Source organism: Diabrotica undecimpunctata, chromosome 7, assembly GCF_040954645.1.
Source record: "Diabrotica undecimpunctata isolate CICGRU chromosome 7, icDiaUnde3, whole genome shotgun sequence".
In the NCBI taxonomy this organism is placed as follows: Eukaryota; Metazoa; Arthropoda; class Insecta; order Coleoptera; family Chrysomelidae; genus Diabrotica; species Diabrotica undecimpunctata.
This window is the reverse complement of record NC_092809.1, coordinates 66,028,504-66,056,452: the sequence shown is the minus strand read 5'-3', so window position 1 is coordinate 66,056,452 and position 27,949 is coordinate 66,028,504. Positions and strand designations below refer to the sequence as shown.

General features: G+C 30.7%; 1 protein-coding gene across 1 annotated transcript; it reads right to left on the bottom strand.

The window, feature by feature from the left end:
* Positions 1-264: 264 nt before the first annotated feature.
* On the bottom strand, positions 265-27,949 carry LOC140446807 (microfibril-associated glycoprotein 4-like). Its single transcript, XM_072539399.1, has 6 exons — positions 27,799-27,949; positions 19,030-19,165; positions 16,864-17,085; positions 11,926-12,147; positions 10,062-10,292; positions 265-525 (listed from the first exon to the last, which is right to left on the bottom strand). The coding sequence occupies exons 1-6, from the start codon at positions 27,865-27,867 to the stop codon at positions 356-358; spliced, it is 1,050 nt and encodes a 349-aa protein (XP_072395500.1). The 5' UTR covers positions 27,868-27,949; the 3' UTR covers positions 265-355.

The following is a 27,949-nucleotide window of genomic DNA, read 5'->3' as shown; positions in this document are numbered from 1 at the left end:
TTTATTCTCGAGAGAGAAAGAGAGAGAAAATATATCCTCTATCCCTGTCTTACCTATATCTTACATATGTAATGATTTTTCCGTATTCACTCATGTATAAATTTCCAACGTCGAACGCGCGTATAGAAGTATAACTTCAAAAGCTATTAAAAACATTAAAAAACAGCAATTTTGTTTTGATTTTTGTTTTTTGTGTCGAATAAAAATCTGACTTCATTGACCTATTTTAATAAAAACCGTAATTTATTATTTAAACAGAATAAATCGTAAACACCATAAAATATTTATTTGGTTAAGGCAAATATAAGATACAATGTTAGTAAGTAGTAGTAAGTATAGTAAACAAGTGTATTCTTTATTCTGCAACAGGGCGTATCATGATTTTTGAAGCAGCTAAATTATAATCATGTCCTCTAAACCCATCCCAGTTCAGACCGTGAAATTTGTAGGCATCGGGAAGAGGTTTGTTCATGTGCTTTCCATTAAGATTACTGTTGTGGCAATTATTGTACCACCAACCTCCTTCTACAATTAAAAATATAATTAATAATATTTTTACAATAAAATAAGAAAAATACGTAGTTTACTTTAAATTGGCACTCATAAAATATTTAAGACAATGGTGCTAAAATATTATTTTAAATTATTATCAAAATTTAATACATTTAAAGACAATTTTATGTAAATGAAAAATGTAAATTGGCCAGAATCTAAAAACGCAATTTAAAAGTCCGGCAAAGACATCGAAAAAGCGTACACGCTATTTGGTTGCTTCTGATTAACAATTGAGTTAAAGAGTAAAAACGACTATAAAATTTTATAACATGCTAATAGTGTTTAGTGTTAGTTCATTGTAAAATAAAGAAACGAATCAGTGAGTACACAATACTTAAATATCAAAGAATTTAACTCGAAATAACATCGTTTTATAAATGTATGTACTGAAAACAGAAACGTGAAACCAGCATTCTACAAAACAGTTAAGCAAACTCTCTGGCTTTACAGATTTAGATATTATATACCCATTTCAACTCCATAGGAACTACTTCTGCTTGGACAATAATCATTCCATAATCCGATACATCCTTAAATATTTGTAGACAGAACGATACTCCATACTCGTTTAAAAAAAAGTTAATAAAAATTTTGTACCAAAAAACTTCTTCATATATATATGCACTGCTCTAATAAATACCGATTTTCCTAGTTCCATCAATATTATTAACCAATTTTACATAATAAATCCATTATTTTTTTAATTTTAAAAGAACTAGCCACCATACAAAACAACAACCATACTGTACAATGTAAAGTCTAGTCCATCGATATTTCGTCCGTCGGCAAATTCAAACAGATAATATTATTTGTATGTTATGAAATTCGAGTAACCGATGTCCAGGGACGTCTCGCGATATTGGTTGTTTCACCGACACAAATTTTTTGATATACCTAAGTATTAAATCATAAAATAACAATGTGGAATGTGTATATTATTGTCAAAGAGCAGAAAATCTGACTTTGGAAAAACAAGCAAAACCTTATATTTCTTTGTTTTTCAAATGGTTGAAAGTAAAATGTAAAAATAAGTATCACTCTACCATACTGTCGAAAAAAATACTAGGTGATACAACGGCATTTTCTATAGGGTTTTTTAACGCTTCTCATTTGTTTCAGGCACTAGTTATATGTCATACAATTTTAATATATCTACCTCATACGTCTTTGGTATGTATAGTTATTGGTATATACTATATACCAATAACGTATGACGTAGATATATTAAACTTATATGACATAATCACAAGTGCCTGAAACATATGAGAAGCGTTGAACAGCCCTATTAGCGTTTAACGATGACGTACATAGACGAAACTGTGAAAAAGTATTTTACATTTAAGAAAATATTGTTTTAAACAAAGTTAGCAATTAACAATAAAAAACTGAGTTGTTTTAACTGAAATAATCATCATATTAGCGTACCTTGTCTAATAGATTTCTCCTGCAGGCGAGCTCTCATCATTGCTACTATCCACCAGATTAATAATAAGTTTTCCCCTGTTTGAAAATAATTGTCCTAGTCTTCTGTACTCATTTTCTACTTTCACTACATGGTTTACTGCTTTTTTCCAGTCGGCACTTGTAGTCTCTGATAGTTCATATCGAATTAAATCGACCACTTTCGCGTCATATTTTGGAAAACTATTTTTCCTTCGAATCCGTTTTTTACTTGTCCCCAAATAAGTTCGATAGGATTGAATATGCAAAAATAAGGTGGTAACCTTAAAACAGTATGGCCATGTTGTATTGCAATAGTGTCCAGTATATTTTGTTTTTTACAAGTTTTAGTACAAAGCACTTCAAGTAACTGTTTTGTATTATAGTTGTATTTAAAATACAAATCATTATCCGGGAGGAAATCTTCTATTTCCTGTTTTGAAGACGAACTGTTAGGAATTTTTTTGAGAAGCCTTGAGTGGTAGCTAGCATTGTCCATAACTATCACACTGCCCGGTGTTATATTGGGAAGTAGTGTATTTTTAAACCATTCTTCGAATATAGTAGAATTCATTTTCTGATGATAATTTACACTACATTTTTCTATTTTTTTTTTCGCAAAGCATTAACCCATGTGGCACCTAACCATTTGCAGATCCACAGTGCACAATAATCATCCGAAAACCTTTATTCGGAGGTACTCCTTTCAACTGACACCTAAGTGAACCACCAATCCGACCCTTACTAGCAGTGTCATGCGTGTCATACCATGTCTCGTCTAAATAATATATAGTCCGCTTTTGGTCTCGATATTCTTGAATTTTTTTTTTAATAATCTAAACGCCAGTGTACTACCCTCTTACATTTCATAATAGCCACACGTTTATCAACGATTTTGTATTTGAACCCAAGTTTTTTCAGCCATCTACGTAAAGTGGTTTTAAGGCAGCTTCTTCCCATCACAACAAGCTTGGTGTATATAATATCAATTGTTGGTATTACATTTTTTTTGTTTTTCTCGTAAACCAAATTCTTTAAACATTTAGCAGTCACGATATTAATTTGTTTAGGTTTTCCAATATCTGATCTTTTTTTTTCTCTTTTTAACACCACTTTTTACGATGTCGCGGATGATAGAATACGGGATTCCTGTTAGAAAGGCCGTTTTTTTTATAATACTGCCTTTACAACTATTTTCAGGATCATGTTGAAGATTTTTGTGAAGGTTCATGCAAATTCTCTTAGATTGTTGATTCAAAACAATCCTTTTCTTTGGAAGTCCTAAACATTCTTCTACAGTTACAGTCTCAGTGTCATTGTTTTTTGTATCACTTAAAATATTGTTGACTACTACAATTTCTCTACTACTACTTGGGTTCTTTTCTTTCCATGAACAAAAAACTGTAGGTGATTTTTCCCATGGTCTAAACATTTTCTTTATACACAAATAGACAGTTTCAAATAAAAAACAACAAAAAAATACTACAATTATTATAACTACTCACAACAAAATTTTAACACAACTCAAAATTAAAGCAATGCAAAATGCACATCTATCTATAAATAAGCTAGTTGCAAAGATACAACTTAACTAAAAATTCAAAAAAAGTCCAGTCCTTTAAATAAGGCTCATACCGGTATTTTTACAACCAGATTATTCCTCGTAAATCAATCAGTTTAAAACCTGAAAATTGATACTTGCACGTTATAAGTACAGATACAATTGTTAGACGATTATATTAAGGCGTAATATTAAGCAATATAATTAAAATTTTTTTTTACCTTTAAGGACAAAAAAAGCAAGTTCATGAGCGGAACGTAATTTAAAATTATTCTGCACATTATATTTGAAGCATTATTTGGTTAAAATATCTTATTTTTGGTGGTAAAAAATATATTACATGCATATATTAATTTTTCTTTTTTTCGGAAATAATATTAACCATGAAAAGACGAAAACTTGAGTCCTTAGGACATGTGATGAGAGGGCAAAAATACGCAATATTACAACTTATTACTTATTATGCAAGGCAAAATCCGAGGAAAGCGAAATGTGGGAAGACGAAGAATATCCTGGCTTAAGAACTTAAGGGAATGGTTTGAATGCAGTAGTGCAGAACTTTTTAGAGCGGCAGTCAACAGAGTCCGCATAGCCATGATGATTTCCAACCTTCGATAGAAGATGGAACATAAAGAAGAAGAAGATTAATTTTTCTGGACTAAAGGTGGTAAAAGATGGTCTGAAAGTTATATTCTTGTTTGAATTTGCCGACAGACGATAAATAGATGGTGTTAACTATATTATATTATGTCCTTCGCATATTGGCGTTCAAAGAAATAAAGCAGCGAATGAGATAGCCCCACAAGCAGGAACCTGTGAAACCGCGCGTGAAGTAAAAAGAATCTTCCGAAACTCCATCCGCGTTTTCAGTCTACTATTTGAATGTAATGTTAAAGAAGAAAAATAAATTAAGTAGGTGTCATTACAATTTCAAAGAACCATAGCTACGCATAGAAAATGTTTTTTATGTGAATATTAAGTTAAATACCCATTTAAATAGCAAAAAAATGGAAAACTTATTTATTTATCAAATTGTCAAATTTTGATTCATATTGTTTAGCTTAAGTGATTTACAGGGCCAAATCAAAAGTTCAACTTAAGGACTTTATTTCAGTTTTTGAAAAAAAGTAATTTAATAATAATTTAACTAGAAATATTACACAAACCGACAAAAAACTATAAATTAAAGGTACTGATGTCAACTAATGGCTCAAATTTTTCAAAGAGTAAAGCTAAATTAGAGTTAAATTTTTCTAAATAAAAGTATAAACCAAAAACGGTGACACGGCCGGAGAACCGACAGGATGGCTGTAATCAGATTTTGGTCTTCTAAATAAACATAACTCTGATTCTATCGGTCTAAAATGGTTTATCTGGAACCAAAATAAAGGTATCGATGTTAAATGTTTACCAAAATGACTTTCAAAAGAGTAGTGCATATCTAACTAAAAATATAACTTAATAACCGACAAAAAAAACCGCTTTTTTTTATTTTTAACTGTTTTGTACCACATTAAAAATTCTGGAATGTAGTTTTGGTGATTTTACATCATATATATATATATATATATATATATATATATAAATATATATATATATATATATATATATATATATATATATATATATATATATTGTTATGATGTGTTTTTTGTTTGAATGATGAGCAATGAGTATTTTTAATAATATAGGGTTTTTATCGCGGTTCTCAAAGAATTAGCTTGTAAGTACTTTTTAAAATTATCTTTATTATAACTATTATGAAACACACATATATATCTAACTTAGCCAATGTAAATTTAAAATAAACTATCTTTAAATTGATATTCTTATAAAACTAATTAAATTCTATAGACAATCTACAATTTAAACAAAACTATCTTCAAAATTGAAATTGTTATGACACTAACTAAATTATATTAACAAAATTTTGTACCTTTCTTTCACTGAATGCCTAAATGAACTGTTTTCTACTATATCGATTCTAATCACCACTGAATGTCTTCGTACTTCAGTTATCCTTGTTTTTTGTGAAATTACTTTTTCCAATTATCAGCTTCTACCAATTTAAGATATAGTTTTCTTCACCAGCATTTATACACCACCAACCAAACCAGCAAACAGCATTTATATTTATTCTTCTTTTCAATATACCAATATCCACTTATTATAAGTTGATTTATACTAATCTCCAACCATAATATAATTTAATTTCTTCCAATATACTTTTTTTAATCTTCAATAATTATTTGTGTATAATTATAAATGTGCATTAAATTATATGCATAATTTTTAATCTTCATTTAACTCACTATATTAAACAATTGGACTATCTCCAACTATAATATAATTTAATTTCTTCCAATATACCTTTTTTTATCTTCAATAATTATTTGTGTATAATTATAAATGTGCATTAAATTATATGCATAATTTTTAATCTTCATTTAACTCACTATATTAAACATTTTTACTATTTGTACTTGATTCACTGACTCCAACTAACTTTCATAATAAACTGCTTGACTTCTGACTAAAAACTTCCAAAACTGCTTAAAACTCTTCTGACTGCACTATCTAAAACTTTTCTGACTAAAAACTTTCAAAAACTGCCTTCTTGAATCCAAATCACGGGTATTTATATGTTTTTGGATTTCTAGAACCATCTGGTAAGATATCATGTTCCAATTTGTTCTATCAAATACTTGTCTGAATTTTCTGGAACAAACCATTTCGCAAACATGGCCATCTCCGGAGATCCAGAGAATTCCATTCTTTTCTATTAATAATTTTGTTTACATTTAGGCTTTTCAGATCAGAATATATAATTAAATTAGTAACTAACACTTTAATTTAATAAAATACACATTTCAAACAATATAACCCCACTTATATTCGTAAAATTCTTAAAAATGACACTTAGGAATGGAGGGTATAGTGTGTTGCCTAGTCACATGGCTCACTTAAAAATATCTACAAAATCATAACTACTAAAATACAACTTTTTACAATTATTATATGCTAATTTATTAAAAATGCCCTCACATAAATATATTTTTATTAAATTCTCTAGTATATAACTTATTTAAAATAATCAAATACTTTTTAATATCTAATATTATGTAGTATATAACTTATAAATTATTTTCTATAAACCCCAATTGTCACAATATATTAATATATATTTATATATATATATATATATATATATATATATATATATTAATATATATTTATATATATATATATATATATATATATATATATATATATATATATATATATTATGTTTCTCGAGCGATTCTTTGTTATTTTTTATAGGCATTTCAAATTTTCAAACGCTCAAATTAATTTGAATTTCCCGCAACTCTCATTTTAGTTCGTATAGTAGAGCACAAAAAACTTTTAAACCTTCAATTTGTAGAGCACAGAAAGCCTTTAATTAAAAACAAACTCTATTTTAGTAAAAAATTAAGTGAGTTATAGCACAATAAGGATTTTTGACGTTTTATGGAATTTTGAGGTTATGTCAATATTTTGTGTCAAAATGTGGTGAATAATTTATCTTTTGTGATAACAAACAATACTCTGAAAAATGAAGCTTGTTTACGCTGAGGCAATTTTGACATTCTTATCTGGGTAGGCTCTTTATTGTAAAACCAGTAAGATAATTCAACTTTAAAACTTTGTAAATTGAAAATATATGTAAAACCGTGGAAATAAAGAAAGCTCACCATAACCGCTTGATTTCGTCTAGGACATGCCCGACCGTCCCACGGGCATATAATTAGTTCTAATTTCCTTTTGGGTAGCAACTTCAGGTAAAACTGTTCTTACTAACAATAATTAAGGACGTGTTCTCTATTATTAGACCTTACACACTTAAAAATGAAGCCTGCAATGTACTGTAGGTAGTTAGTATAAACTGAATGTGACATACATTGTCTATTTAAATTTCTTTAAAGGTGATTATTCTTACTCCATTTAAAATGGACAAAAAATAAATATTGCAAACAAACGGACAAGAAAAGTTTACTGTAGACGAGTGTTGAGTCTAATGTACGAAAATTCCAATTTCTTAACATCGGTATGATTTTATCAATAGACAAACAAGTAGATTTCTTGAAGTTGAACACCCAGATGTCATTGCAGCGAAGCAAGAGAAGCACAGTGAACGAGTTTCCATTTGGCATGATAATTTGGAACCAGATAATTAAATCACAAGAACAAAAATATTTTATCCTGCAAAGATTTGGGGGTCATTTTCAACAAGCAGGGAATTAGCGCAGATGAAATCAGGGAAAATATAAACAAGGGCAGAGCAGCGACCTGTGTCTAAAACTCTCTTCTCTGGCAAAAAACAATTCGTCGAGAAACCAAAAAACACATTTACGGTAGTATAGTCCAAAGTATTACACTTTACGGTTTGGAAGTATGGGACGTCACCAAAGCTAATAGAAACCATTTTATGACGACAGAAATGGATTATCTGAGACGAAGCTGCGGTAGATCGAATCTGGAGAGAGTTAGAAACGAACAAATAAGAAACGAAATGAAAATGGAGCGAAATATCAATGATGATATAGAAAGAAAACGATTAATCTGGTTCGGACATGTTAAAAGATTGCCAGAGTACAGATGGCCTAAAAGAGTACTGGAATGGATCCCTCCTGAAATAAGAAAGAGAGAACGACCACGGAGAAGTTGGCGCAACGATATTGATGAAGCAATGGCAGCAAGAGACTTAGAAGAGGCAACTGCATATGACAGAAAAAGATGGAAATTGGCGGCGGAGAAGCGGCGACAGCCGTAATCAATCCGTTATTATTATATACATATATTGTTATGATATGTAAAATCGAGAAAAATATTGGGTTGATTAAAATATTTCAAAGTTCAAAAAACATTAAAATATTTCAGATAAGTAGGATAATAAACAACAAACATTTCGAAGAAGGAAAGTTATTAAATTCTTGGATTTCCTGTACTAAACAAAATGTAAGCTTTGCATAAATTATTTCTTTGTTATACTTGAGTGACCCGCATAATTTTAAGTGAAATCCCAAAGACAATTGAAATACATTAATGCAGTGATTAAAGACAATAGAAGGGATTATAGAAAGAGGTTTTTGTTAGTTTTTAAGAATTATAGAAAAATATTATTTGTAAATTGTAAAGTTTTAGGAAATTTATAATTATAGGTAAAAATTTGTTTGTTATCGAAATGAAAAAATGGGGGAATTGTGACGAGTTTTGATTGGCGGAGATTGAAAAAGGTGGGATAAGTATGTAGGAAAAAGTTTAGCGAGATTGAGCAGAGAGAAGAGAGGAGCAGTTGGTTTTCCAAATCTGTAAGAGGAACAGTCAGTGATTGTTCTCTGGCGGTTCCTGAAATGTAGCAAGCAGTAGTGTTGAATGTTAGTGAGTTTTTGTGGAGTTAGTGTATCTGACAGCAGCTGAAGCAGCAAAATATTGTAAGTCATATTTCTCTACTTATATTCCAAGAGTCACTGTTCAGGCCAACGAGAGATTCAGTTTATCGTAAAGAGAAGATATTCCAAGAGTCATTTTTCACTCGGGCCAACGAGAGATTCAGTTTATCGAGAGGAGAAAGGCTATCATAATTTGAATGATTTGTGCTTTTGAAAAGGATCATTAAGGACGATATACTTGCAACAATCTGTGTAAGATTGCTGATCACATAGGGAGCGGTTGAGAGGAGATAATATAGTCTACAAGGAACAAGGATTTGGACCACTCATCATCAGAGAGAGATATTTTGTTTTCTGCAGTTTTTTCTTTTATTGATAACACAATTTTTACACTTAATTTAGAAAGGATATAAATATTTTGATTAGGAGAGTTAGAATAGTTCGGAATTTTGAGATTTCAATTAATATTGTTTGTACCATTAATTTTGATTGTTCACGTACGTAGAACAAAATTTTTGAGAATCATTATATGAGATTTGTTTATTGAAAACTTTTGAGTGTGAATTATTTCATTATTTTTATTTCAATATATAGTGTTAGATCATATGTGTTTTTTATTATTCCGGTATTCTCTGGACCTTACCTTTCACATGTAATAGCATAGATATTGAAGCACGAATTTAACCCTGAGATAAAAGAATTAAAAATTGTGATAGAGTCATAATCATATCATTTAAATAATTTTAATTAATCAAAAAAATTAATTAGCTAATTATTGCTTGGCGCACCAAGACTTTAAATATCGCAATAATATATATATATATATATATATATATATATATATATATATATATATATATATATATATATATATATATATATATATATATTAAAATGGATAAGGTTTTTAGAATTTATTTTTTCTAAGCATGCATATTTCTAAGGTTCATAAGGTTTTGAAAGCCCTAACTATATTGATATAATAAAATAATAAAAACCAAAGACGGATTAAAATGCTGTTAAAACAAAGTATCTTTTAGCAGCGTTTAGTAATAAAAAAATACTGAGATTACCGTAAGTTTGTGCACAATTTGTAGCATGTCCATCTTGATCTACGTCAAAAGTAGAGAATTTATAATTTAAATGTTGCACTAGGGAATCCCCAGCATCCCCTGAATATCCAGTTATTGTGTTTATTTTATATCCATCCTTCTCAGGTCCAATTGAAAACGATTTGTACTGAGCATAGGCTGTTTTTTTGTCTCTATCTGTCAATTGAACGAGGAGTTCATTTGTTTCGAATCCTAAAATGAACAGTGTTAAAATATAGCGTGATTGATTATTATGAGAAGCTTAGAAAATCTGTTTTAATCAAAGATACAAAAAAAGTGGTTACAAAAACTTTAAGACAGCTTTAAACTTCATATTTTAAAATTAGTTACAATCTAATGAGGTGTTTCATAACGTTGTGGAAAATCGACTTTATATATTTTTTATTGGAACATAAAGTGTTTTATTTTGAATTTGAAATCTGCTTTACTGATCACGAAAGTTGTAACCTGTTATAATGGAAATTTAAAGAGGTATTGCTAATATTACATGAAATTCGTATCGAAGTTTTACTTCCTGTATATTTTTTTCCTGTACATTTTCCCCCACAAAGAACAATACAAATACACTTTTGAAAACAGTAGAAGACAAAGATCTATGACAGACTATATTCTGTCGAATAGAGAGTTACATCCTCTCAAATCTTGGATGTAAGGGCACTAACATCAGCAAGAATGAATCCGAATGAAAACACATATACGTGATAACAAAACACCAGAATACACCACAAAGATAAAAGTCGAAAGCTTATAGGATGACTTCAGAAGTATATTTAAAAAAAGTAACCGAAAAAAGCAGAAACACATATATCACAGAAAGTGATGGAGTCGAAGAAAGCTTAGCGAAAAGTAAGTCTATCTTAGCCTCGGCCAAGGAAGTTCTTGACGAAAAAAATATAAATAAAAATAAATCGTTCCTAAGGCAAAAAACTTTACGCTTTTGTACAAAAGTGAAAGAAAAATGTAAAGAAAAGAAAAAAGCTTAACTAAAATACATGTCAACCGAAACACAAGAGGCAAACCACAATTACAAGACAATTAGAGACAAAACACATGCACTTGTAAGAAAGAATTTATTATAACATTCTCATCTCAGAAAACTAAAACAATAGTAGTCAGCAAAGAACCAACCAGATGTAAAATAGAAATTGATGGCATCGGTTTTAAACAAGTAATGGAAATAAAATACCTGAGAATTACAATGTCCAGCTATGGAGACCTAGACAGAGAAGTGAGAGATCAAGTACAAAGGGCAAATAGACCAACAGAATGCCTTAATAACACTATATGGCGAAACAAATACATTAATACTGAGATATAGTCAAGAATTTATAAAGCCAGTGTAAGACCAATAATGATATATGCCTTAGAAACAAGACCCGACACAGCCACAACGCAAAGGCTATTGGAAACGGGCGAGATGAGAGTACTAAGAAGAATTACATAAAATCCGCTAAGATATCGAAAGAGAAGTGAAGACATTAGAACAAAATGTAACGTAGAGTGTATAAATGAATGGACACAAAATAGAACAAAAAAATGAAATAATCACATTAGCAGAATGAAAAAGACCTGTGTCGTCAAGATAGCAAGAGATAAGTCACCAATCGGCAGTAGAAGTATCGGACGACCGCGCGAAAGATGGAGTGACAACCTTCGATAGAGGTATTAGTCTGCCAATAAACAAGCAGAATTGCTTATAAAGAGGAAGAATAAGAAGAAGATACTTAAAGAGAAGTATATAAACAATGATCTATTGCAACCATAGTTTTTTAATAATAGCTGTAAGAATTAACCAGTAGAAACAAAAAAAATATGTACAGCTTACCTGTCATATGATAAATGTTTTCTAATCCCATCCAGAATTCACCATCTAGATCTCCAAAACCAAACTTATAGTCCCTCCACGGCAAATAAAAATCCTGGGATCCATCAAATCTATTCTGAATGTAAGTCCAACCTCCGCCTCTTGATTCCATATCACAAAGAACCGAATATGGTTTACTACTTGTTCTGGGTTTGATGACGTATATTCCAGACTGATTTTTACCTTAAATTGATAATATAATATAGGATAAAATCATACTCAAACACATTCTATCAAATTCGTTATTTAATATATTGATCATGTATAGGATAAATTGTTTGGTTTCCACCATTGCGTTGGTTATAGTGCTAGTCACATTTAAAGAATAAAGGAAACATGGCATTCATTCTTCTGATCCGTTAGTTAATCTAACCACAAAATGCAGATATTCACATTAAAAACAATTAATAAAAAATTAGATCTTTTGATTTTTTTTTGTTTATTTTAATTTATAAAGAAATTATGTGGTGTCTTTTTCTTTTAATTTAGCATTTTTGAGAGAAATTCTTACTTAATAATATTTGACTTACAGTACATTCAACTAACTTACACCTCTAAACGATTAATGGAATTCGCAGAAAACCTTTCGTTATAGTAAATATCACGGTAATCTGCACTGGAATTCTCCATAATCTTTTTAATTACTTTAATTATTTACTTACTTTGTTTAGAATATTTTTGCCGGTATTATCAGTTAGAGTTAATTTGTATATTATTATAATAGTGTACTAACTGATTATCTAAATTTATAAATCACCATCATCGTCACTAAATTCACTACCGCTATTATTATGTAAATCTATAATCACTGGATTAATTTTACTAATTATATTTTCCCGGATCGACCACTCTTCTATTAATTTTTCACATTTATTTACAGTTTTGGCTCATATTTCTGGAGTTGCAGTTTTAAGAGCTTCTTGCCACATTTCCCTAACTGCATCGTCACTGATTATCATAATACGTTTTACATATACCCCAGATGTCTTCGATAAGATTAAACTGGTAGTGATACGGCGGTAACCGTAGTACTTAATGTCCATAACTTGATACAATTTGATCAACTATATAAACTGTTGGTTTTTTATTACGTTTCGAAATTTATAGTAACATGATTTGAAGGCATATTCCGGAAAATAGATATTATTTTTGACTAACCAATTTTTATGCTCGGTACGTTCTACGACTGTTTTGGTGGTTTCTCCAAAATCTCTAAATGGTAAGTTGCATTATCTAGGATTATAACAGATGGTTTACTCAGAGTAGGTAATAGTTTCTGCTCAAACCATTTAACAAACATATCTGCATTTATGTTTTCATGTTAAATAGCAGATTTTGATTTTGAAGAAAAAATTAAATCAGCATTTTCTATAAAGCCGTCTTTCCCTCCTGCATGAAGATTGATGTGTCTTTTGCCTTTGCTGTCTGTGTGTTTTATTGCTTTTATACTGTGGTCTTCCACTCTTTGCAAATATCCATGTCTCATCTGACTATACGAATGTTGCATTTTCAGATTTAAGTCTAGTATATGCTCTCAAAAATTTAATTCTTTTGTGAACCACACTACTCCTTTCGCATAAAAGTAACCTATTATTTTCTTTTCTGAATATAAATCCTAAATATATTGTTAACATTTTTAAAATGCTAGTCCTCTTAATTTCAGAAACTTTCTTTCTCTTATTTTGGCCAGTAAAATAACGCAGTTTTCACGCATTCATTACAAAATGTTACGATTTTCAAATTTTTCTCCATCAGGTAAGTCAATGCTCCTAGAATATTTTCAAGTTGTTTTATTGTCTTCGTGATACTCAGTCACAGTAAGATCTTCTTGAGAATCTCTGACAGTCTTGATCTCTGACAGTATTTATGCACATTACATTTGAATTACAATATACTGAGTTTATATCAATATGATCGAAACTTTCTTACTGTTGTGCTAAAGAGGTAAAATATGATATAACCGCTTACAAAGATCCTAGACGCATTAAGCAAATTAGCCTAATAATCATTAGAAATGCCGATTGTAATTAAATTATGTTAAAATGTTTAGAAATGGTTGGAAATCGTACATAAACAAATTAAAATGTTTCTTACAATTATTTTATTTTTAGTATAAGTATTTTCATTTGAAAATAAAAAGTTAAATATATTTACAAAAACCCTAACTTTAACCCGTAATCGCAGACGTCTCAAAAACGGTACACTCTAACAAACATGGTCAATCTAACCACCACTATTTAAATTTACAAAATGTTCTAGTTTACCTTCAAGTATTTTTTTAGAAAAATTAAAAGTGATATTTTCGTACTTTGTATATCTACTCTGAATATAAATTATCCTTAGTACGGTAGTATTTGTTTCAGAAAAAAAAATATTAAACAAGTAGGAGAAAGAAATTTACATTAAATAACATTACGCAAGAATACTATTTATTAAAAAAATGTAACAATATATGCAAAACTATAAACAACGACTTAATGACACACATATTTATTTTATACCTAAAATTTAGCAAAGTGTTTAATATTATGGAGGACACCAGTGAAATTTACCGTGCTTTTTACTACAACTAAAGGTTTTCTGCGAATAGATTACATGCATGTAGGTGGCGCTGGCGTCAGGGTTTGGTATTAAAACATAACCTTATTTTATTCTGCCATTTATTTACATTGTTTGGTACTAGTTTCCTAATTGGTATGCAATTTTGTAAGTGATTTAAGTTTTAATAAGTTATTTACGACATTTTAATTGTTTGGACACTTTCACTAAAACTTTACAGTATGCCGTACAATTGTTGTGTGCCACAATGCAATTTAGTTTTCAATAAAACTGACACCGTTAAGTTTCACAAATTCCCCTTGAATAAAGTTTTACAAAAACGATGGTTGATCGCTATTAGGTCTGAAAAAAGTATCAGCAAGCACACACAAATCTGGTTCAAGCACTTTTCAAATAAAAGTTTAGCATTACAAGTTTGTGTAAGTTAAAAAATACTTATCCCAATTTCTTGCATTGTCATTGTCTTGTTTTTCTAGGACAATAGGGGATCCTTAAAAGAGATGCAGTACCTTTAGGAAATTTACCAAAAGAAAGTTGGAGACTCCAGTGAAGGACTCTAGCAAAAGTAAAAGATATAGAAAAATACTTTGTGCAGCAGTATTGTCACCAAACAAACAAAAAGAGTAAACAGAAACAGAATTATTACAAACAGGGATGAATGATACACAAAAGTGTGGTTCAACAGAGACACCTGCTAATGAAACTAAATCAGAGAATTCAAAAACATGTATTACAACTCAAACCACCGTTATACCATGGAATAGAAGTCAATTAATTTCTTTTGACTTTTTGTCCGAAGAAACATTCTACTGTTTTTTTAAGAAAATTATTTACGTTTTTTGTTGAAGAGTTTGGAAAATCATACATTAAAATTCATAGTGCTCTTTCAGTGGAAAATTAACTGTTAATAACGCTTATGAAATCTAGACTTAATTTGTATTATTCTACATTAAAGCATTTGTTTGCAGTAGACATTCGTCCGAAAAATATACACTTAAAAAAAATTATCTTTTGAAACATTAAAACAACTTCAGAAAACCAGTACAAAATTATTCTGGACCGTACCGAAATTCCAATAGACCGAAGCAATTACCCTATTATACAACAAGCAACAGATTCTACATATTATGAAACCAATACCTTTAAAATACTAATCGCATTATCTGAAAAAGGTGAAATTATATACATATGTATCTGATTTTTATAAAGTCAATATTTCAGATAGAAAAATTACAGTAGAATGCGGAATTTTAGGATTTATTAAAGAAGGAGAATTTATTTTAGCGGACAGGGGTTTTGATATATCAGATCAGAAGGAATATATTTAAATATACCCCCATTAAAAAAAAAGGGGCTCGGTTAAGAGAGGAAGCAATAATAAAAACAAGGGCCATTGCCAATAGCAGAATCATTGTTGAAAATATTATAGGATTGACAAAAAAACATAAATTACTGATATATAGAATTTCTTCTAAATTATTCCCATATTTGAATGAAATAATATATAACTGTTTTATGATTTGTAATTTTAAAAATAGAATAAGTAACACTTTTGTGAAAATGATTTTCCCCTTTATATATCTAACTATATTAATCAATTCAATTCCTTGTGGCACAGCCTTTATTTTTTTAATAGTTTAACATATAAAATTTGTGACTAGTTACTATTTATCAACTATAATTTGTTTTAAACTTCGAAAATATGAGACTTAAACAAATTTAGTTTGCGTTATTTCATTGTTTCACTATGAGAAAGAAAATAAAAAAAAATCACTTTGTTTTCAACGTTGAAATATCCATTATCCAAAAATGTTCAAACTAAATAATATTAAATACTCACTAATTTTACAAATTTTAAACACTGAAACTATTGCTGAAAATCTGCAAAAATGTATTAAAATGTATACCTATCTCAATCTGAGGAATAATATTAAGTTATGATTTAATACCAAACCTTGACCCAAGTGCCCCTTACGGATATTTTTTTAACTGACTTATGGCATGTGATCTATTCCGTTAATCGTATAGAGGTGTAAATTGGTTGAATGTACTTGTGTCTTGTTTACTTTAATAAACTAGTCATATCCTTTTCGGCTAAACTACAATTTTGGATAGTTTCAGTTGTTAAGAGACCATTAGGAATTTTAATCCATTAAGAATTAATAAACAAATCTTACATATCCAAATTAACTAACGAATTTTGACCAAATTGAACTATTTCAAATGGTTTAAATTCTATTTAAAACAAACGAATTTAAAATATTTCAAAGGCATCTTTTTGTTGCTCTTTAACAATGTTTATATTGTTGCTATAATAGATGTAATATATAGTTTTCTTACCACTCTCTAGTATTTCTCTACAACTTCTTGGATATGAATTGGAGTTAACATCTTGCCCTTTAAGCGGATTAAACCGGCAGAATGGTAACTGACTTCTTCCAACTAAAGATCCACAAGTCTTAAAAATACCTTCAATTCCTTCTTCAAACGAGTGTTTATTATTTATTCTTTCAATTCCAAAGGATAGTTTTAGAGGAACTTGCACATATTCTTCGTTTTTTCCTAAAATATCACAAAGTTTTAGAGATATTAAATTGCTTTAATATGGACTGTATATTTCCATTGAACTATAATATTTATATTTAGTATTTACAAAATTTATAAAAATAATAGTTTTAGCTTTATTAAAGAAGCATTTATTATTTTATATGTTCAAGAAAACGAGCGATCAAAAATGTAAACAAAGTGACGGAATTTACAGAACAAGTTCGGTAGCTTACAGCTTATTATTTACTACCCATTTGAAATGGAATATATCTTATATCAATAACTTGTGGGGACAAAACTACAATAGAATGTGAAATTGTTCAACAGAACAGCAGAAAAAAATAATACAGGATTACCAAAATGCTCTTTAAGGGAAAACTCAACGGTCGTAAAAATTTTATTCTAAAACATTTTTAAGTGTACATAAGAAAGTATTTTAATCTCTATTTAAGAGAAATCGCAATGTATGTAAAAAAGAGTTTGTTTTGTAAAATGTTTTGTTTAACAAATGATCTGACTATGATTTCCCATCCTGAAAAATGGAGTTATGACTTTATCAGTAAAATGTCTCTTTAAAACCAATAATATATCTATTTTGTTAACTTTTAAACATAACAAAATTTCTTGGACATGATTTGTTAGGCCGTTGGCGTTCCAGGCCGCTATTTTTATTTGCTTAACAATTAGTTTGTTATTTTGCTTATGACTGTTGTTAGCATATTAAGGATCGTGCTGTTCAAATTAAGCAACTGAATAAATAACATTTAAAATTAATTTAGGAAGTCTGACAGCGTAGATATATCTTTATTAGTACTGTTTTTATTTTGTCTTTGGGGATTTCCTGAAGCGACTTGGCAATAACTACCTTTATCCTCCTTTACGACAAGGAGGAATTTTATAAAATTTTAGAACACCTGTATATAACGGCACCCAGATACGACGTCAAAATCGTACTGGGAGACTTCAATGCCAAACTAGGTAAAGAGGACCATCTAAGAGCGGTGATCGGCACACATAGCTTACATGATAACACTAATGATAACGGATCAAGACTGGCATAATTCGCTCTAGCCAACAATATGGTAGTAAAAACTACACAATTCCAAAGAAAAGATATACATAAAGTAACCTGGGTGTCAAATGACGGAAATACAAGAATTCAGATAGACTATGTGCATATAGATGGAAGACATTCTTGCAATATCATCAGCGCACACAGTCTGAGGGGGGCAGAAAATGACTCTGACCACTTTCTGGTCAGAACAAAAATGAGAACAAGGCTAAAGACGAGACAGCCAAAGCAACGCCAACAAGGAAACAGATAGGACATTTCAAGGCTCGATCTACATAATAATGAACGCCAATATCAGGCACTGATCCAAAACAAATTGCAGACACTGGAAAAAGAAGAAACATCAACGCCAAAATTGATGCCAGAATTGACCATAAATCAGAAATGGCAAAATATAACGAACGCCATAGAAAGTTCCGCAGCAAAAACTATAGGAAAAGAAAGGGATAAGAAGAAGAAAAACCAGTGGTTTGACCAGGAGTGCGAACAAAGCTTGCATCAGAAAGCAATCAAGAGGGTAGAGTTACTAACACCCCTTACAGATGAGAACAGTTAAAACTACAACAGAGTAAGAACTCAAACGAAAAGACTTTTAATGATGTAGCTGCTCAGGACCGACAACAATGGAGGAAAATAGTAAACGCGGCTAAGACTAACATAGAGTTGTAGAGCCAAATGATGATGATGATTAGAAACACTTACCTAGACGATGGATATTGCACTTACACTTTTGTTCTACTTTTACAAATTATTAAACTGTTGATTTGTAAGTTATTTGGCGATTTCGATAATATTACAAATAGCTGTTGGTAATCGGGTGATAGTTCAACTGTACTATTTAAAGATAACTTTAAAAAGATTTAAAGACTATGTTTTTTATGCCTTACCTATACCAGTTTCCTCAGCTTGCGATTGAATGAGTCTACTTAAATCATTCTTCCAATAATCAGTTTTGCTTTCGATTTTTACATCAAGCAATTTTGTTAACTTCATGTTTACAGGATCATTTTCAGATTTGACTGCCTACAAATTAAATAGGTATGCTTTACAAAATGATCAAGATGTATTGCTGCAAATAATCTCAATAATTAATAATTTAATTAACTCATCTTGTTAATATGTCTTATGTGGTTAAGATTGTTTGGGCCATAATACAAACGATAACAGTTAATTGCAATACAAAAATCCATCTACACTATAAATATGCGGAAAATATAAACTAAATAACAAGGTAATGCAATTAGAATACGTATTACTGATGATAAATAAATCATTATTACTCCAGTCGTCAGAGACGCAAAAATCAATGAACCTCTAAAAATCATACGAACAGGCTGAATTTTGCCGAGCATATTATTTTGAGACCTTAAAGAAGATGCAACCACTTTTATCTTTGGGCTTCTTCCTAAAAACCCCCTCAAAGGGGGGTAAAAACGCAAAAAAATCAATTTACCAAGAATCTGTACACTGTAGAAAAAAAATGTTTTAATCAAAAAATGTAGCTGAGATAATTTTACACAAAAACGTTTATAAGAAATTTTTGTGTAGAATGAACCGTTCTCTTAGAAACAATGCTTGAAGCGACGTCGGCTTTGCATGTCAGTTACGCGCGCGAAATTAATGTTCAATAAAATGTGTATCAGCTCGACGGTAAAAATTCGATGATATCTTTTTGTGATGATTCATGTGACCTATTGACAAAAATAGAGATGCGTTTTAAAGGTTAATAGTTTAGCTTTCGTATGTAGTTTTTGTATTTTGTCGAAAATAAACTTAGATTTTATACAGGTGTAAAATAAATAACCTTGATTCGACTTTTGCCATTTTTTATGATTCTCACGAGATCGATACAATCTATCCCTTTTATTGACTGGTCACTATGAAGTTTCGATAACTTGAGCCTAATCTTTAAAACCTATAGCATGAAATTTTAGTTTTGAGTTTTGGCAACAAATGTGAGGCATTTGAAATATGATGAAAAAACGCTGGATTTAAATTTTCACACAACAAACAATCTAAAACGTTTAGAAACTTTTTTTTCAATTATACTAGTACGTTTTTCAAAATAACAAAACTTCTGCAATAAACTACACCCAAAACCGTCTTCTTAAATGTATTTCCCGTTACGTGTGATTATTTGTAATGTAAAACAATAAATTCTGCGTTTTTTATTCATATTTTAAATGCCTCATATTTATTACCGCAACTCAAAATTAAAATTTCATGCCAAAGGTTTTAAAGATTGATCTCTAAAAATGGAAATTTTAGTTCAACTGGCTAATAAAAGTGATCAGTTTTATTGATCTCACAAGAATCGTAAAAAATTGACTTTATTCTCGGCAAAATAAAAACACTGCATACAAAAGCTGCACTCTTTGCCTTTAAAACACATCTTGATTTTTGTTACTAGGACATTTGGATCAAAAGATATCGAATTTTTACCGTCGAGCTAATACAAATTTTATTGAACATTGATTTCGCGCAAATAATTGACATGCAAAATCGACGGTCTCTTCAATTTCTAAGAGAACGGTTAACACGGTTAAAAAATGCTTTTAAACATTTTTGTTTAAAATTATCTCAGCTACATTTTTTATTAGAAACATTTTTTTTCTACGGTATACAGATTCTTGGTAAATCGATTTTTTTTTGTATTTACGCCCCTGCGAGGGGGGTTTTAAGCGGAAGCCCGAAGGTAAAAGTAGTAAAACTTTTTTATGTAAATAAAATGGTAAAGTGGTAAATAAAATACAAATATTTCCATTAAAACAAATAGTCTTACTAACAATATCACTATATCACTATATATTATCACTAAAAACTAATTTTTCTAAGAAACGCCTCGAATTTTGCGGATTTTACTACGCAACGAAAAAGGTAAACTTATAACATGAAATTTACTAGAAAGAATGATAATAGAACTTGATAAAATCCAAAAAAAAAGTATCAAGAAAACAAATGAATACGCTAGTTTTAACTGAAACCAAAATAAAAACTTCTATGAAAAAGGAATGAGAGACTAGAGAGTAATATAATTATATTGAGTGGAATAGCCCAGCAACAAAGAATTCTCGGAGGGAGTAGCAGTATTAATTAGCATTAAATAAAGATCTTATATTTATACATCAGAAATATATTAACAAACGTATTTTAATAGTTGAATTCAATAAAAAAGAGGTCATGCCACCATCTATCAAGCACGGCTATTATAAGGCATGCGCCAGAGACGAGAGATGATACAACCCAACTTTTCTACAAAACAATAAAAAAAGACCATCTAAATTACTCATTATGTCATAACTTGGGTTAGATTCAACATGAGTGGGCGCTTGACCACCCTTCCACTTGACCTAAGAGCTAATTTGTGGCTCATTCCTAGGTTAAAATTGTCTTTTTAAAACAGCTTTTTAACGACGTTTAATATGGCCCATGGCAACACTTCAAGGAAGTCGTAGGGCTCGAGTTTATAGTGGTCAAATATATTGAGCCTTATCATGTCTAACTCTGAACAGTTGCACAGAAAGTGTTTTCCGTCTTGTCCTAAGCCTGAAAAAATCTGCCATTAGCAGTTTCTGTCCTTTGATGGTATTTATGTACCTATTAAGTTGGTAGTGTCCCGTTAGGAGACCTACGATAATTTTAAGATCATTTCTCTTCATATCTAGTAGAACTTTGGATTTATGCTTCGAAGGTTCACATATAAAAGCCTTAGAATTTTTGAGACAAATTTGTTCATACTAGTAGTTACGTTTCATTTGTTTGAAGTCCCATATCTTTCTTTTGGCTGTTTTTCTTACTATGCTAGTTCTTACAAATGGATATAAGATTGGCTTTTTCGTTCCCTGTAGCAGAAGTATGTTCAGGCACTCAAAGTACCGTTAACTGTTACTGTCAAAAACTGTTACTTTTTCCGATCTGAATCAGATTTTGAAGATATTGGTGTGATTACCTAAGCTTTGATTATGGCTTAGTCTTGGTTTCCCTACTCTACTACTGTTCAAACTAATTCATCGGTCCTAGAGCCATTTGTGTACCAGTGTTGATCTCGCTATTATAAGTTTGTGTTAATCGGCTACCATACGTCTCTGGAAGAGGAATTTAAACGCATTTTCAAAATTATGTTAGCTTACATTGCATCAGTTCTTATTGCATCTAAATGCCAGGTAAGGCAAAATACTAATACCTACCAGGAATTAAAACTAAGGAAAGTTGACACTAAATATTAACGGATAAGCACTAATACATTAAGGTGGATCAGCTAAAGTTTCTATTAAGCGTGGTTTTGGACAGCAAGTGTTATATCACCGATGTTGTTTATTACCGTTCACTGGACCAGTTTTTAAGATTAAGCGTTAAATCATCGTCACGATGGTGTTAAAATCGGTGGTAAAATTATTAATAACACCAGATACACAGATGACACCGGTATAATGGCACAGAACCTAGAAGACCTTTAAATCCTATTAAACTCTGTAAACAACTAATGCATTGAAAAGGGCTTAACAATCAATGCATAGAAAACAAAATGGATGGTGGTAGGAAAAATTAATATCGAAGACCCAATACTAAAAAAAGAGAACAAAGTCCTGAAACGTGTGGAACACTTTAGATATCAGGGTAGTTGAATTGACTGCAGGGTTGAAAGTGACGAGGAAATTTTGACCAGAACGGAAATTGCACAAAAAAGCTTTATTAACTTACGTTCTGAATTGTGCAGTAGAACTCTGTCATTGACCACACTTCTAAGAGTATTAAAGTACAAAGTCTGGTCCACTTTGTTCTATCGATGTGAAATCTGGACAACAAAAATAAAAAACCTTAATAAATTAGAAGTTGTGGTGTTACCGCCGCAGGCTTAGAATTCCGTGGACAGAACACATATCTAACGAACTTGTGCTAGAGACCAAGTACAAAGAGCAAGTGAATTGAGCGAGCGATTCATCAAAATAAGAAAGGTGCAATACTTCGGCCATACAATAAGAGGACCTAAATATAGCTTACTCCGGTTGATCATTCAGGGCAAAATCGAAGGAAAACGCTGAGTCGGAACAGAGCAACTTTCCTGGCTACGTTATATTAGACAATGGATAGGTCGAACGGTAGAGGAATTGTTTCATCTAGCTGTCGATTGAGAAACATTTTATCAGCTAGCTTATTAATATGATGATAGCCAACGCTTAAAAACAAGCACGGCACACAAAGAAGAAGTAGACTAAGACAATTTACCACTTCCAATAGTTCCAAAATCATCAATGTCTTTTTTCACAAGATTTACATTGCCAATGAAAATTTGTAACTAAATGAAGAAATTGAGAGTGAAGACATATTTAATGAACTTTCTTGTAGTAGATATTCTGATAACTCTGTAAATGACATAAGATATTAACCAGATGATAGCAGTATCAGTGATGATTGTGAAAAAATAAAACAATTACATGTGTTCAAGAACATAATTACAGAAAGGTGCTTTCCAAAAAACTGAATATGGATAAAAGTATTGAAGTGAACGAGGAAGATAAAACAGAAACAGTTGTAAAGAAAACTAAAAAGAGAAAGCAGAGGCCTTCAACTTGGAAACGTAACGTAACAAATGAGAATAGACGATTAGGAGAGGAATATGTAGGTTTTAAGAATAAATTATAAAAAATAAAGAAGTAGGTCCCTTGTGCAATAAATAGCTTATGTAGGTTTAACTGTATGTATTTACATACAGGATAATGTTGGAACGCAAATATTTATTAGTTACTGGAAAAGGCAGACAGATTGGGACCATAGAACACAATTTATTGCACAAGCAGCTAATGTGGGTACTCTTAGCAGAAGACGTCCAAGAAATGACAATCAAACGGATCGAAGACAGCATATTTACACTTACATTCTCCTCTCAAACGGATATAAAACAAGGGTGTGCAAGTCATTTTTTTTTTAACTACACTTACCATCTCCCAGACAATAGTCAAAAATTCAATAAAGAAGAAAATTAATGATGCGGCTGGGTTGGTAATTAGTTACCATGTACCCAACCGCCAAATTACAGAAGAGACAAAACAATTGGTTATGGAACACATAAATCGTTTTCTAAAAATTGAAAGTCATTATTGTCACAATAGGTCTGAAAGAGAATATCTAAATCCAGAACTAAACGTAACAATAATGTACAAATTATATTTCGAGTGGATTAATGAGAAGGAGTATGCAAAAGAACTTGCCGTAAAGAAAAGTATGTAACGGAAATTTTTTACCGAGTTCAACCTTCGTTTTAAACCCCCCAACATTGATACATGTGATACCTGTGACAGTTTTGAAAATAAGCGAAATGATTCAGATACTAATGAAGAAAAGGGCAAATCATTTGAATCACAAAAAAAAACAGAAGATACAAGTTAAAAAGGCAAGATAAGATAAGATGCAAGCAAAATTTAAAAGAAGTCGTAGCAATGATGGATTTGCAAAAATGCATATCCATACCTATGTTAACTAATGGAAAATCGTTTTATTTAAAGTAGTTATGGACATTTAATTTTACCGACTATAATTATAATACTGCCAAACTTTCATGCTTCATTTGGGACGAGTCTATTGCAAAAACGGGTGGCAACGAGATAACCACAATTGCGCAAGAATATCTAAAATCAAAAAGAGAAAAGAAGCAAGAATGGATGACAGATAAAATATTGCAGATGATGAAAGAGCGAAGAAAATTAAAAGGTAGAAATGACAACGAATACAAAAAGTTGCATAAGACTATACTAAACGAGATAAAAGGAGCAAAAGAAGTATGGCTGACTGAGAAATGTACGGAAGTTGAAACACTACAACGCAAACATGACGATTTCCATATACACAAAAAAATTAAAGAGGTACAGAATATCAGAAAACAACGCAATATAGGCATAGTTGTAGACATTGAAGGCCAGATTTTGACTACAATTGAAGATAAATTACGAAGATGGAAAGAATATATGCAAGAATTATTCGGAGGTGCAGCACGAAGTCTGACTGAAATAAACAATCCCTACAGCCCAGAAATAACAAACAAAGAAGTACCTATGGCCATTAAGCGGATTAAAGGTGGGAAATCACCAGGACCTGATGAGGTGCATGGTGAAATTTTATTGCTATTAGAGGCACACCAAATCACAGTTCTTATGAAACTATTCAACAACATCTACGAGACTGGTTACTTACCAAAAGACTGGCTACTATCAATATTTATTCCACTTCCTAAAAAACCAAACGCTAGAAAATGTGAAGAACATAGATTAATTAGTTTGATGAGCCATTTACTTAAAGTTCACTTTACTATCATACACTCGCGCATATACATCAAATTAGAAGAACACCTGAGTGAAATTCAATTTGGATTCAGAGCAGGACTCGGAACAAGGGAAGCACTTTTTAGTTTGCAAGTTCTATTACAGACAGTAAGGGATGTCAACTGCGATGTATATGCATGTTTCATTGATTCCGAGAAGGTATTTGATAAAGTCCCACATGGGAAACTAATCGATATCTTAAAACCAATCAGGATTCGATGGTAAGGATATAAGACCGATCTCAAACTTCTCCAACCAAATTTATTATTTAGCATATTCTATGAAAACATCTTTAGAGAGGCCTTGGACGAATCAGAAGATAGGATTGCTGTAAATGGCCAACTTATAAACAATATTAGATATGCAAACGATACAGTGTTGCTGGCAGATAATGCGCAGGGGCTCCAAAGGGTGATTGATAACGTTGTAGATGTATGTAACAAATACGGCTTAAAACTAAATTGCAAGAAGACAAAAAAAATGATCAGTACTAGAACACCAACATAAACGCCCAAATTAAAATAGACGTTACACGGATACTTGGGATCACAGCTACGAGATAAAAACTTTTATTGAAAAAGCCAGAAGCTCTTTTAATAGCCTTAGGAAGATTCTTCGCAACTTATCCTTAAGTATCAATGCACGCATAAAAATTCTTAGATGTTACGTCTTTAGTGTCCTCCTCTATGGAGTAGAAAGCTGGACCCTTACAGAAAATTTTATAAAACGATTAGAGGCATTTGAAATGTGGTGCTAAGTAACATAACTATTCTCTAGAGGCTAAGAAAAGACAAAGAAGATTATTAACACCATAAAAAACAGAAAATTCACTTACTTCGGCCACATCATGCGTAATGATAAATACCGACTTCCACAGTTGGTTCTATAAAGCAAGATTGATGGTAAGAGAGAACCTGGACGTAGACGTATATCCTGGTTGACCAATCTTAGGAAGTGGACTGGTCTAACGTCAACTGATCTATTTCGAGCTGCTGTGAATAGAATAAGACGGGTCAATGTGGTCGCCAATATCTCTACAACATAGGCACATTTAGAAGAAGGATAAGATAGCTTCCACTGTAATAATATGGTTAAAAAATTTACCCTCTATAATAGAAGAGGTTACATTTTGGTAAGACAACTGCTCTGGCCAAAACCGATTTTTTTTTATTTTGTATGTATATGTGGGCTGTACATAACACCTCAGTAGTTAGAATTCATTATAAATATTTAATCAAAGGGCATATTCACAACGAAGTGGACACAATACATGCACTGATTGAGAGGAGGAAGAAAATACTGCCTACTATGAGTATTTCTGTACCCCATGAATGGGCCCAGTTTATAAGGAACTGCAGTTTTTTAAAACCGCTTATTGTCTATGAGCTGAAAACAAGTGACTCTTCTAACTTTGAAAAAATGAACAGAATCGACAAGTCAACAAAAATTGATAGTTTAAAATATAACCACCAAAAAGAATTGCTAGAATAGGTACCTTCTATTCACCATTCCTTCTATAAATCTTAAAATAAAAAACAAAAAATAAAGTTGTCGTTAACGAAGACAATTCTTCATGTTCCGAAGATGATAAACTGGTTTTTAATTTAAGTTTTATATTATTTTTATAATGTTAAGTTCTGATTATAAGATTCTTTTCTAATAAAATCATACTAAAAGGGCGGTGGTCCTATTTTTTATTAATATAGTACCACAGAACAAAAAATGTTGTAGTCCTAAATTGTTTATTATTTTAATACAAAACAACTTAACGCCGATTATGTTAGTGTAAAATAAGATATAAAGCATGCTTTACCACTTTCTTTAAAAACATAAAGCTGCAACATCGATCAAGATGATTTTAAAGGGCATTTTAAATTATGGTGTACAAATTAAGAGGACTAATTGTGATTTACTCCAAAACAAAGTGAAAGTGGCTTCTGCCCATTCAATTTTAACGAATAGGTATTTAAAAATTTATAAATAAATATCAAAAATAAATAAAAATGAATTTAAAAATTTATAATTTATAAAATAAAAAACTAATTTTGCTTGAGATAAAGGAGTAAGAGGTCAGATAGATAATAATAAATTAAAACAGCAAATCCCAGAAAGCAATCATCAGATTTAAAGTGAAAGGAAAATTATTTTAGTTGGATTTAATTGTATTGACAATTGAAATATAAAAAGAGAATAAGGAAAACAATAAAATTCATTGAACCGATGAGTTAGAGAGAAAATTATTGTCCAGAGATAAATAAATATAGCAAATATTACCAGAAATAATAAAAAACTGGTAAATAAGTTTAACCGGTAATAAAGCTAAATAAAAACCAATCTTACCCCTGCAAAGAACATTGCACTTTTGCCTAAGGCAACACTCAAGAACGCAACTAACACCAAGGAAATCATTTTGATTTTTTGTAATAAAATCAAACTGATGAACTATTTATAATATTCTACAGACAGGAAAACCGTATCACAAATCACAATG